This window comes from Aquarana catesbeiana, linkage group LG03 (genome assembly GCF_042186555.1).
Source record: "Aquarana catesbeiana isolate 2022-GZ linkage group LG03, ASM4218655v1, whole genome shotgun sequence".
Classification (NCBI taxonomy): Eukaryota; Metazoa; Chordata; class Amphibia; order Anura; family Ranidae; genus Aquarana; species Aquarana catesbeiana.
The window spans coordinates 570,119,166-570,132,678 of NC_133326.1; the positions used below are offsets into that span (position 1 = coordinate 570,119,166).

Genomic DNA, 13,513 nt, shown 5'->3' on the forward strand with positions numbered 1-13,513 from the left:
CCAGGTTTCAGTAACAGGAAGTAGATTAGAGGAGTTAGTGGTGAGTATTCCAAAGGGCGCATGAGAAGGAGAGGCTGGTTTTCATAAGAAGAGGAAAACCTGTGACAGCTACTGCCAGAGGGCATGGGGTGATGTGTGTGTTGACCACAATTAAATGATGGAGGCTCAAGGTTTGGGGATATATCCCCAGAAGTTAGGAGAAGCAGAATTATGAGGGATGTAATATGGGAGTATTATTTATATGAAGGGATATGCCCCAGCATCTTGGGGGTTTTATTAGTTTGTGAGTTTAGAATTAGCAGGAGTTTATGGGTGGAGTAATAAGGGGAGGACAGAAGTGAAGGTAAGATAGATAGATAGATAGATAGATAGATAGATAGATAGATAGATAGATAGATAGATAGATAGATAGATAGATAGATAGAGAGGCTGTGGGGTGGAGAAGAGGGGAGAAGGAAAGAGCGTTTAAGAAGAGAGGACACGACTGTGAGAAGGAGAGGTAGAGAGCACATTTTACATAGTGGAAGGATTGAGAAAACGACTGGATAAGATATGAATGAGCTGAATGGGGAAACAAGGTCATCTGCACTTCGTTTTTTGTGTTTTGCAAAGTAGTTTGCTGTGGATTTTCCCTTTGTGCAATTGCTGAAGTGCAGAGTGGAAGTGCCCACTTAATCAAAGAAACCCACGCTATTGAAAGAAATGCCATTCCAGTATGTGCCCCCTCCTGTATGTGCCTCACTTGTAAAGGTGGTCTAACTTTATACTGTGATGGGTGGGGGTGGTATTTGCCAATTAATCAACCAGGATTTCTTAAAAGACACATGGCTATCTGAGCAAACTTTCACGCCATAAAAATAGAACACAAGAGGAGCAAGACAACAGAGTTGTAAAGATAAAGATCAGCACATAATTTAGGTAAAACAATAAAAAACAAAATAAACAATACATTAATATGGACAGAGCTACAGAGGTGAAAGCAGCAGCATAGTTTACTATAGGGCACTGTGATAGTAATCAGTCAGTTTCAGTTTGAGGTGTGAAAAGCAGCAACATATTCATATTCAGATTCATAGATTACCTGTGAAGGGACAGAAAAAAGATGTTCAGATGAGGCTGAGCTAGACTGTCCCACATAATCAAAGAAACCCACTTTATCAAAACAAAACCAGCGTATGCCACCCCAACATGTGCTCAAGGTAGTTTGTTAGGTGAAGGCTTAGGTGAAGACTTTTCTAATGACACACCAGCCTTACATTGCATAGACATAACATGGACATAATATTTTAAGAGATACAATATATTATTTCAGTTCTGACATTATAATTTTTTTCTCAAGATGCATTTTAATCAGGTTGAGGTACAAGCAAACTGAAACATTTGTACTTAAAAATAAATTCTGATAATCAGTTGTCTGTTCTCTTCTCAGGCCTTTGGACAGTCCTTCACCGTCCACCGCAAAGTTGCTGAAGATGGAGAGACCCGAGAGGAGACCCTATTACAGGAGTCAGCGACCAAAGAAGAATATTACCTGGGCAGGATATTGGAGATGCAGATTGATGTGCGGCAGAGTAAAGCGATCATCGGCAATGTCCAGGGCGAAAACGAGCGTCTTACTGCTCTGGTCCAAGACTTAAAAGAGGTAATTCCTTTACTCTTTGTACTGTACATGTACTACCATACAAGGCCTGCAAAAAAGCTGATACCAGGTCAGATCCAGGTACCTACATTGCTTTTATTGAAAAGATCCAAAATATTTGTTGTATTGATAAATAAAGAGCAACATTGAGTTATGTCTTTTATACCCTCATTTTCAAATCTGCGCTACAAAACCAATAAACAAAATTTGATTAGTTAGCTCAAGAAACACAGACACTTCCCAAAAGTTCATTTCAATCATCCCAGTGTCCACACTGCAATCAGTCAAAAAAAGCTGGGTCATCTTCATGCCCAGACAGTGTGGACTGACCAGCAGTTTGTAATTCATTTATAAGTTTCTACAAAGTAGAAGATAATATCAGATAAACAGAAGTACTGGCACAAGACCACGACCTGGTAATTCAAATGTCATACCGTCCTAATGTGCTGCAAATCAATACTTTTAAAAAGTCCTAAGTGGTGCAGGATATCTGTGTCTCAGAACTTCAATAATTACACACATTGTATTATTCCATTGCTTAAAGTGGAATACTGGAGATTTATTGAGTTCCTCGCAAATTTATTCTAACTGATTTAAAAGTGGCCAAAAACAACTTGTAATGTGATTTTCACACTAGTTCATACTCATTTTCTAGGCCATATTTTGACTACACATCATATGCTAAGCTAGCGTACAGTGCAATCAGCATTATTGCTTTAAAACTGAACTTTGGGCAAACAGCTAAATACACAGGTGAAATACGAATCACAAAGCTTTGCATATGCCAAAAGGATTTGTACTTCTGTCTATCCAATTCTGAGATTTATATAGCTGTCTGCCACACAGCACCGTCCAATCTGATATGGAAGGAGACTTCATTTTTCTCTGCTGATGTTCAGTAACACTAATGCCCCGTACACACGGTCAGACTTTGTTTGGACATTCCGACAACAAAATCCTAGGATTTTTTCAGACGGATGTTGGCTCAAACTTGTCTTGCATACACACGGTCACACAAAGTTGTCGGAAAATCCGATCGTTCTGAACACGGTGACGTAAAACACGTACGTCGGGACTATAAAAGGGGCAGTGGCCAATAGCTTTCATCTCTTTATTTATTCTGAGCATGCGTGGCACTTTGTCCATCGGATTTGTGTACACACGATCGGAATTTCCGACAACGGATTTAGTTGTCTGAAAATTTTATATCCTGCTCTCAAACTTTGTGTGTCGGAAAATCCGATGGAAAATGTGTGATGGAGAACCTACACATGGTCGGAATTTCCAACAACAAGGTCCTATCACACATTTTCCGTCGGAAAATCCGACCGTGTGTACGGGGCATTATATGACTTGTTCCTCCCACAGCCTGTGATTGGACAGTGAAGCTGAATGATTAAGGCATCTCTCCACCACTCCGCTTTCTCCTGCTATCAGCATGTCCATTGTTAGCACATGAGCACTGCAGCACAACTGATTAAATCCTTGTGCCCCCCCCCCAGTCTAGTACATACTTTGCTTGCACTTTACAAAATACATTTAATTATGTAATAATAAATACATTTAATGATGTAGAAATGATATATAAACAAGTACATAAAGTTCAGATATATTCATATGCTTAGCAGTGTTGCTATAATAGATATTAAATTAGTAGCAGAAGAAATGAAATAATTACCTTTCCTGGATAAGATGCAGCTCCTGGTTCCTCCCAGCGCTGCTCACATAACCACAAAACCTGGGTAATTGGTCACGTGATCTCCACTGAAGGGAGGATTAGAGATAAGGGCCCATACCTTCCTCTTCCCGTCTTAGTGGTGCTGTGCTGGTGAAATTGAGAAGCTGATCTCAAGAAAGATTCAGGTACTTATGTTGGCAATATGTAAATATATATTTAATTCTTTTTAAAGAAATACACATTTGTATTATTTTTTTCATATCTGACAGGAGCATAGCTGTACAGGTCTCCTCTGTTATTGAAGGGAAGTGCAGAGGTGCAGGGAGATAGTGGGCACAAAGTCACCACAGGGTCAGACAGAGTCTAACTCATTCTTTGTAATGGTTAAATCCGTTGTTAAGCTTCAGAATGACAGCAATGCACTTATGTTGGCAAATGCTGGGATTGTGTACGTGCAGTCAGTGACACTGAGCCCTGGGTCCTGTCACCTTCACCTGGTTCATTCATGAACTATTCCTTTATGACATCACAGGTGACTTCCCCTCTGTCTGTGAAAATTTCCCTTCAGCCATTCAACTTTCTCTGCTGTTGGTGAACCATATACAGTTTATCTATAATCAGTGGCGGCAACAGACAGCAGGCCCACTTAAGGTTAAAGTGTATGAAAAGTTTCTTTTAGTTATGGATATTGTAGATAAGAGTATCATTGTCACATTTGTATTGCTGTGTCCCTGCTGGGAAAGTGTACCCCTCTATTTGTTCAAAATATTTGTTCAAAATATTGAGTTGTCACCAGAGTAAGCGATGGGGAAAAATCCTCTTATTGTAACATGTGATTCCATGACTGCTCTCTAAGATGGGAAATCCATTTTATGAAGAGCTTTCCCCTAATTGTTTGCTGTGTCTTCAGGAGAGGGACTGAAGAAAAATCTCCCCAGTGGGACACAAGCAGTAAAAAATAATCTGATATGATTTTAACCCTTCTTTACGCTAAAACTAAAATAAATTGTGTGGCAGCATATTTGGCAAGTACAGAATCACAGTATATATAAAATAATATGCAAAGTGGTTGGAGGGAAGCTTCAGAATGACAAAGATGTTTTTATTATAAATTATGTGAGCAGACTGCAGTTCCTCTTTAACAACCATTGAAAGTCGGAAATTGCCATGTGTAATAGCAGAAATAATAACACTATTGTACATGACGTTTGGCTCCCACTGAACTTGTTTTGGATTAAGAACAAAAGTCTGATATTATTATATCTACCTCTTATCAAATTAAATGTGAAAGCATGCATGCAATGAAGTAATCAAGCTCTGACTCTCAGTTCAGAATAAAAATCTTCTAAAGTCTTTATTTCCTCTTTCACAGTTTTATACATTTTTGTCAGACAAAAACAAGGCACTTGCAGAACACTTTATTGTGACATTGTCTGAGTTTTTAGCAGCTTCAGCAAATTTAGCAATTGATCATAGCTATTTTGGGGGTATCTTGGTAACTTCCTTTCCAAGAGGATGGATGTTGACGTCATGTCTTGTCTGGTATGCAGTTCTCGGAGAAAAGCACAATCTTTTTATAATTCTTTGCGGTTCAGCTTCAAGATGGGGGGGAAGAGCTAGCAGCCATCTGAGTTAAAGTTAAGATTAACAAGCTAAGCAATGACATAATATTACATTTGAAAATAGGCATTTTAGCATTTTACCTGGTACTTTATGTGACACCTTAATCACATCCATTACAAACTGATAAACGTTCGGGTGTTAGTCTAGGACTAATCATAAGCAGACAAAAATACATTTTGTAATTGTTTTATTTGACTTTTTTTGCTTTCATCAACTCCATGAAAAGTGGTAGATATCATTCAGTTGACCATCCATGTTACAGTTTGAATGTCTGTACCTTTGGGGCCACGTTCTGCTGCAGAATCCAGCTTTCTGTCATTTAAAAATAGTTTGTCTGGACCAAGCTGATCCAAAACTATCTATTACTTTCACTAACAAATATGCCCACTATGAGCACTCTATAAACTGTATATAGCATCAGATACATATAGTATACAGTGCTGTGTATACTGAATGGGGACCTTCTCTCCCATTCCTGGAACAAAATTAACACCGCTCAGCCATTCAAATAAGCTATATTTTAGGAATGAAATTAATGCTTCCTTTTTGTTGTTGCTGTTATTGCGGGCATTTTTATACTTTTTTTTCTGTGTGGTTGATTTGAGGTCAGCCGTCACTTTTAGCAGCTGTCCTTACCTTCCCTGTATATATTGGTTTTATGTTGATAAGCCCTTTATCTTAGGTTGAACCACTTTTTTCTTCTCTTCTAACTGCAAGGCTTCCCTTAAAAAAAGGTAGGCTTTTGTTTTGTTTTTAATTTGATAGGGCCTTTTTTAAGTTTGGGGTTCTCAAAGTGGGCACTCCCCTGTTACTGATTGTAATGATATCACGTACTGGGCACAGGAAAAGCCATTTCTGGTGGCCATGTTGCAGCAGAGAATTCTTAGGAGTGCATAGCTTTTAAGTCCATAGCCTTTTAACTTAAGTCACATTTCTGCATGTGTCTGGAATTTCAAAGAGTCTGTTATCTCAACTTAGGGACAGCAGATACTGGTACACAGGCATTTACCAGAGCTGTCAATATCTAATTGAGGTTCTGGCAGGGGATCTGGCAGTGTTTGCTAACCATAAACATTATCACTTCCCTCTGGGGGAATTGGGATTGACCTATCGTAAAACAGTCACTTCAGTTCTGTCAGACATGGTTTGTAGGGCAATCAAGCCCATTAGGAATACACAGTATGCCCTAAACTTTTCTCCCTAGGGCTAAAGGGTATCCTGTAGCCAGTCAAGCCTGCAGCGACCTTTCAGAGACCTCTGCCTCACTCACAATTTCAAAAAATCTACACACGATTCCTAAAATCAGACAGGACCAAGACTGATTACTATTAAGTATATATTTGAATGCAGAATATCATACCAAACAAATCAAGGTCATACATGACTAAGCTATAGTGTACAAAAGGTGAGATAGCAGTCTCCTACTTCCTGGGTGACAGGCCTATCCAAGAGACCCCATGATTAGTATCTCTGGACATGAAATTCTGGACAATAATCTACCAGTTTCCAGAATGCAACCTGTACATATTTGAGATTAATATTGGTATAAAACTGTAGAGAATGGCCATGGTACAGGCGTAAACACAGTGACATCCCAGGACCACTCCTCAGCCGCTTAATTAGTCAGATCATTTCTGTCAACACCCCCCTCACCGGCAAGAAAAGGGGGCTGCTCTTGCAGTTGACAGCTCTCATTTTAACATCAAACCAGGGAACACCTGTCAAGTCGTATGACAGCAACTATATCACCTTGCTTATTGATGGAAGTCTGTTGAACCAGGACATTGTTAAATATTCTCACCCTCAGTTTTTTTTCTCTGTTGCATTATTGTCTCTTGGCTTCTTTTAACACCTTTTTCTGTAAATATTTTATTTGCGCCTTTTTTTTTGACCTTTTCATTATTAAGTATACTAACGCAAAACTTAAAGATTCCCTGTCTCTTAAAGAGCACCACTGTAGTGTAAATCTCTGAATATACTTGTGGTGACAGTGTGTGTTACAGACGTTTATTCTAAAGTAATAATAAAAAAGATTTGGAAATCTTGTGAACGTTAACTACTTCTCGATAAAAAGTAGTTGGTGGCAGTTAAATAGTTAATTGCTTAGTCAATTAAACCCAGTGATAATTCCTCTCAGTCTGTTGGCACCTAGAATGCGATCCTGAAAGCTGGAAAATCTTTGTGCAAGATGAGGCTGAGAGTGTCATTGTTGTGTATCAGCGTCACAGTGCAAGGTCTGAGAAAGGGGTCCTGCGTGGCTCCAAAACGTTGCACTACAATGTTTCGCTAGAAATCATGAAGCCCTGTACAGCCTACCTGGCAGGACCCCCCCCCCCCCCGAATACAGCTAGACAATATTTTCACTAAAAATAGCAGACAAACATAACTGAGAACCTGTGTGAGTTAGCCTTTAAATGTTAAAATGATTTTATTTTACAAATTCTTTTAAAGATTATTTATTACAATGTTTAATTATTACTTTTTTTTACAATTTGTTAAATTTTTTACAGGACAGGGAAGCCTGCAGCTCCGGGGGGGCACACGGGGGGGGGGTTCAGAAGCAGGCAGAACAGGTAGGGGGTCGGTGCTAGGGAAGCAGTTACAGGAACAATACCCTGTGTATGTGTCTCTCCCTGCAGCAGCTAAAAGCCGGTGGGAGGGGAGGAACCGGCTTTCAGCTGCAGCAGAGAGCCGCACAGGTCATCCTTCTGTAATTGCCCCTCCGCCCGACCACACCAATTCCCCCTGCTGTTCAAGCCCCCTACAGGAGGATTGGTGGTCCCCCTATCAGCGCCCCAACTGTTTTGTAATGTGATCTTTCTTTAATAAAAAACATTTGGACGAAATTGATGATCCTTGGTGTGCTGACAAATATCTACATTAGTGCGGTGTGAGGTTGACTAGTGATTTTTGTCACAAGTTGGTGAACAGGGTAGTGGTCTGACCTGCGTTTGTCACACTGATCATTTGTTCTTGCAGCGGACTTTTGTTTGCAGCATGCTGATGCATCATTTCAAAGAAAGAAAGAAAAAGAAAAAGGTGCAGAAAAGTGTACTAAGTGGAATAAACCACCTTACATTGGGGTGGATTTACTAAAGGCAAATAGACAGTGCACTTTGCAAAGTTGCTCCAAAGCTTAGTAAATGTGGTCAAGCTTCACTTTGCAAAGAGTACCCAATCACAAGCAAGAAAAATAAAAAAAACAGCATTTTTGCTTTCACATGATTGGATGATGGAAGTCAGCAGAGCTTCTGCCCATTTACTAAGCTCTGGATCAACTGAACTTTGAAAAGTGCACAGTCTATTTGCCTTTATATCACTCACATTCACTGCACCTCTCTATCCCCATAGATAAGGAACTGTGGTGCAGAAAAATTACTGCAGGTGCTCTGGACAGATGAGTCAAAATGTAAAATATTTGGCTGTAGCAGGAGGCAGTTTGTTCATGAAGGGCTGGAGAGTGGCACAATGATGAGTGTCTGCAGGCAACAGGGAGCATGGTGGAAGTTCCTTGCAAGTTTGAGACTTCATTTCTGCAAATGAAGTTGGAGATTTGGTCAGGATCAATGATGTACTCAATGCTGAGAAATACAGGCAGATACTTCTCCATCATGCCATACCATCAGGAAAGCATGTGATTGGCCCCAAATGTATTCTGCAGCAGGACAATGACCCCAAACATACAGCCAATGTCATTAAGAACTAACTTAAAGTGATTGTAAGGCTTTGTTTTTTTTTTAATATATAAAATAACAAATATGTCATATTTGCCTCCACTGTGCAGTTCGTTTTGCACAGAGTGGCCCGATCCTCGACTTCTGGGGTCCCCCGGAGGTGCTGGTAGCTCCTCCCAGCATTGTATAACCCAATAGGAAAAGTGCTCTCCTGGGGGGTTACCTTGTGGGCTCGCTCCCGAGTCCAGCATTTGCATCCACAGACGCAAAATGCCGAACTTGGCCTCGCCCCCCGGCGCCCGAGTCATTGGATTTGCTTGACAGCAGCGGGAGCCAATGGCTGCGCTGCTATCAATCTATCCAATCAAGAGCCAAGACAACGGACAGAGGGGAAGAGAGCGTCTCCAGCATGGGAATTACAGGGCGCAGGTGAGTAAATTGGGGGGGCTGGGGGGGGCGGTCAGTGACGGAGGGGTTGACCGGGTGCCACACCTGTCTACTAAAAAAGGAAACTGAGGCTACAATTCGCACAGGCTCACCAAAATTGTACAATAGAAGATTGAAAAAACGTTGCCTGGTCCGATGAGTCTCCATTTCAGCTGCGGCATACAGATGGTAGGGTCAGAATTTGGCATAAACAACATAAAAGCATGGATCCATCCTGCCTTGTATCAACAGTTTAGGCTGGTGGTATAATAGTATGAGGGATATTTTCTTGGCACATATTTTCTTGGCCTTGATAGGGTTGAAATAATGATTTAGAGTTCTACTTAAATTGTTTCTGCCTTTTCATTTATCAATCTGTATCTAGATGGAATTTGAACCTGCTGAATAATCATTACGTGACTGCTTATAGAAACTGTTTGTTACCTTGTATGGAAATACTGATAACATCACTGCTTGTAAAACTGGCTATAAAAGACCTTTGAAAGAAGTAAAGGGCGCGGTCCCCTTTTGCTCATTACTGTGACACAGACATATCTGACTCCGTGTCATTATTTTTATAGAAGCAATAATTTGACAAAGCAATATAAACTTAAAGCAACTTATTTAAGAGTTGCCCCTAACAGCCTTAGTACCAATTGAGCATCATTTAAATGCCACAGCCTACCTGAGCATTGTTGCTGATCATGCCCATCCCCTTATGACTACAGTGTACACATCTACTGATGGCTACTTCCAGCAGGATCATGCACCATGTCACAGAGCTCAAATCATCTCACCACTGGTTTCTTGAATATGACAATGCGTTCACTGTACTCCAATAGCCTCCACAGTCACCAGATCTCAATCCAATGGAGCACCTTTGAGATGTGGTGGAACAGGAGATTGGCATCACGGATGTGCAGCCGACAAATCTGCAGTAACTGCGTGATGCTATCATGTCAATATGGACCAAAATCTCTGAGGAAGGTTTCCAGCACCTTGTTGAATCTATGCCACGAAGAATTAAGGAAGTTCTGAAGGCAAAATGGGGCCCAACCCTTTACTAGCAAGGTGTACCTAATAAAGTGGCTGGTAAGTGTATAGTCTTCTATAAGGTCATCCAAAGTTCATGTGGAACCCCTGCACCGATTCGCTATTTAAAGACAATTGGGGAAACTAAATAAAGCAATTAGAACACTTTTCTAACAGAACAGACTTATAAAATGGCCTGCCAAATTCTTGAAAGTTCTGTGCCAGTTTCAGTACAAGTACAGACATGTGTGCTAGACACAGGTAGTTCTTCAGGTAGCCTTATCTCTATTTACTACAGACATAGTACAAGGACTTTAATTCATTTCTGTGAAGGACACTCTTCCAATTGGTAAAGTATTTTCCGGTCACAAAAATGTACCATGATATGAAGTAGTGAGTTCATCCAAAGTCCAACTGCTGATTTGAATTGCTCTGCAAGTTCAAATCTAGCTGACTTTCTGAATTACAGTAACTATAACTATAATATTAATAATAGTGTATACTTTAATTAATATCAATAATATGAAATGTATAGATTAATATCAAAATCACACTACACTGTATAAAATGACACTAAAATTACGATTCTGGTAAAAAGTATTGCAAAATTCATTTAAATTAAATATGGGCTTCCTTGCCATTCTTTGTTAATTTAATACAAAAAAAATAACCAACAAAACTAATAAAAATGAAAAAATTATTAATGGTTAGAAAAGCAGAAATTGATAAAAAAAATATCAGCAGGAAAATGACAATTGATGGGGGGAGGGAATGAAGGAGTTAATTAGGGCTGATTAGGCCCCTTTCACACTGGGGCGGTGGGGGCGTCGGCGGTACAACAGCGCTATTTTTAGCGCTGCTGTACCGTCGTTCTTGCAGCGGTATTCGGCCGCTAGCGGTGCGGTTTTAACCCCCCGCTGGCAGCCGAAAAAGGGTTATAGCTGCGGTATTACCGCGGTATAGCCGCGCTGTCCCATTGATTTCAATGGGCAGGAGCGGTGAAGGAGCGGTGAATACACCGCTCCTTCCCCGCTCCAAAGAAGCGGTTTGCAGGACTTTTTTCACCGTCCTGCCACCGCACCGCTTCAGTGTGAAAGCCCTCAGGCTTTCACACTGAACAAACAGCGGCGGCTGTTTAGGGGTGGTTTTCAGGCGGTATTTTTAGCGCATTACCGCCTGAAAACCGCCCCAGTGTGAAAGGGGTCTAAGAGTAGATTAAGAGTAAATGAGTGGTTAAATAGGAACACATTTTGCACCTCAAAGCCTGTCCCTTTGATTTGCAGATGAATGAGAGTACATACAAAAGTAATAATATTACTTTGTATCTTGTGTCTGAACAGTGTTTTTTTTTTTTTATAATTAAAATTTTTTTATTTTCTGTTATACTTTTCACAATTCACAATTCACAACATCCTTAATTTCATATTTTACAATAATTACGCAGGATTAACATATTAAACATTAATAAGAGACCAATTGGTAACATCGTTCTCTTACAACTAACCCTATCCCCTCCCAAAAAAAAAGGGAATGAAAAAACCGCTGCCTGTCTCAACCCCCTCCCTCCCCCGACATATGTTCGACAACCAAATATATCCTGTGATTGATGAGATTCCCAATATTTGTGCGTATCGGTCTGTGTATCCAATTCCACATTGACACCCCCACCACCTACAAACCAACACATTAAACAAGCCTAAAAATAAAAAAAAAAAAAATTGTTCCTCACTTCTAAAAAAAAAAAAAAAAAAAAAAAAAAAAAAAAAAAAAAAAACCACCACACCCGTACATACCCTGTGGTTATTGTTAATTATCCCATAATTATATTTATTGGCCAATCATGGCCTAGTTCCTCACTTCTATTAAGTAATTTATTTAAAGTGATCCAATTAATCCTAAAATACCTTCATGTGTTACCCCCTATTGTGTAAGAGGCCACTAACGGCCATATTAAATATAACATCTATAAAAAATAAAAAAAAAAAACCCTAGGTGATTAGCATAATTCCCATTGATTGTGTATTTCAATCTTCATATCCCCTTCCTTAGTGACGTTCCCTACACCATGCGCTTACAAACCAGCACTTTAAACAACAATAAGAAAAAAAAAAAAAAAAAAAACAAGAAAACTAAGAGACATTCACCTTACCACCTCCCTCCCCCCTTTCACCAAATCAGGTATCTCATTATACGGGTAAAAGGGACAGGGAGGGGGGGAGAGACAGCAGTCTAAACAAAAATAAATAAATAAATAAATAAAATAAAAAAATATATAAGAAAAACCCAATTCCTTCCTTTTCCTCCCTGGCTAAACCCCTATGCAACTAATCCAAGGTATTTATATGGCCCTGGCTCCCTGCACCTTCTCGTTTCATATTTCCCTCTTAATCTATCCCCTGTACACACTGTATCCAGCCTGCCCATATGTCCTCAAATTCCCCTTTTTTGTCTTTAACTACATGAATCCATCTTTCCGCTTCCATTGTCCGGTTGACCTTCCAATCCTCTAATGTTGGGCAGGTAATCTGCTTCCAAAATCTTGGAATTAATATTTTGGCTGCATTTAATAAATGTGGTGTAATGCTCCTCCTATAGGCCTTGATTGTGCCAGTTGTTCCATAAAATAAGAAGTCCAAAGGTGTACACTCTATAGATCTAGGGGCTAACCTCTTGATCCATGGTGCAACTGCTTCCCAGAATTCCTTAATCCTGGGGCATTCCCACCACAGGTGAATAAATGTACCCCTTTGCTCGCACCCTCTCCAGCATCGGGCATCTGCTGTTGGATATATCCTATTTAATCTTGCTGGTGTCCTATACCACCTTGTCAAAAATTTATAGGCCATTTCCTGAGAATACGAGCTTATGGATGTTGAATAAGTTTATTGGATCATTTTTTTAATTTGTTCGTCTGATCGTACTTTATTTAGTTCTCTTTCCCATTCCCTGACAAAGTATAGGATTGTTTTCTTTTGGGTACTAAGTATCAGGCTGTACATCTGGGACAACATATGTCTGCCTTCCCCCAGGTGTACACACCGGCTCTCAAACCTAGTTATTGTATTTAATGGTCTCAGAAGGGGTTTCATTTTTTTGAAAAAACTTTTCATTTGATTGTATCTCCATCCTATTATAGATATATTCCCTAGTGCTGTAACCAGCTCTGAATAAGTTGCTAAGGTCCCCCATGGGGCAAACTTGCCACAGGTGACATCTCCGTCCCTCCCCCATGCCCCCAGGAATCCTCCTCCCTCCCCCGGTGGGAACCATGGGAAACCCTCCAGTGGAGCTAAGGGGGACACCCGGGGGGAGTACTCTCCTGTTTTATTTAGATTATCCCATGTTATCAGTGCGTTCCAGGTCAGGGGGGATGTCCATTTCGAGAGTCCTCTTTCCGTATTCGGAATCCAGGGAGCTCCTGCCAGGTTCCTCCCCGCTATA

The 13,513-nt window shown here is 40.3% G+C and overlaps 1 protein-coding gene across 8 annotated transcripts in view; it reads left to right on the plus strand.

Annotated features, from left to right (window-relative positions):
• BICD1 (BICD cargo adaptor 1) overlaps positions 1–13,513 on the plus strand; it is a 423,296-nt gene that overhangs the window by 191,906 nt on the left and 217,877 nt on the right. For all 8 annotated transcript variants that reach the window (XM_073621869.1, XM_073621870.1, XM_073621868.1 and 5 more), the window contains exon 2: positions 1,430–1,642. In XM_073621869.1, the coding sequence (XP_073477970.1) occupies positions 1,430–1,642 (213 nt within the window). The remainder of the gene's footprint in view (positions 1–1,429; positions 1,643–13,513) is intronic.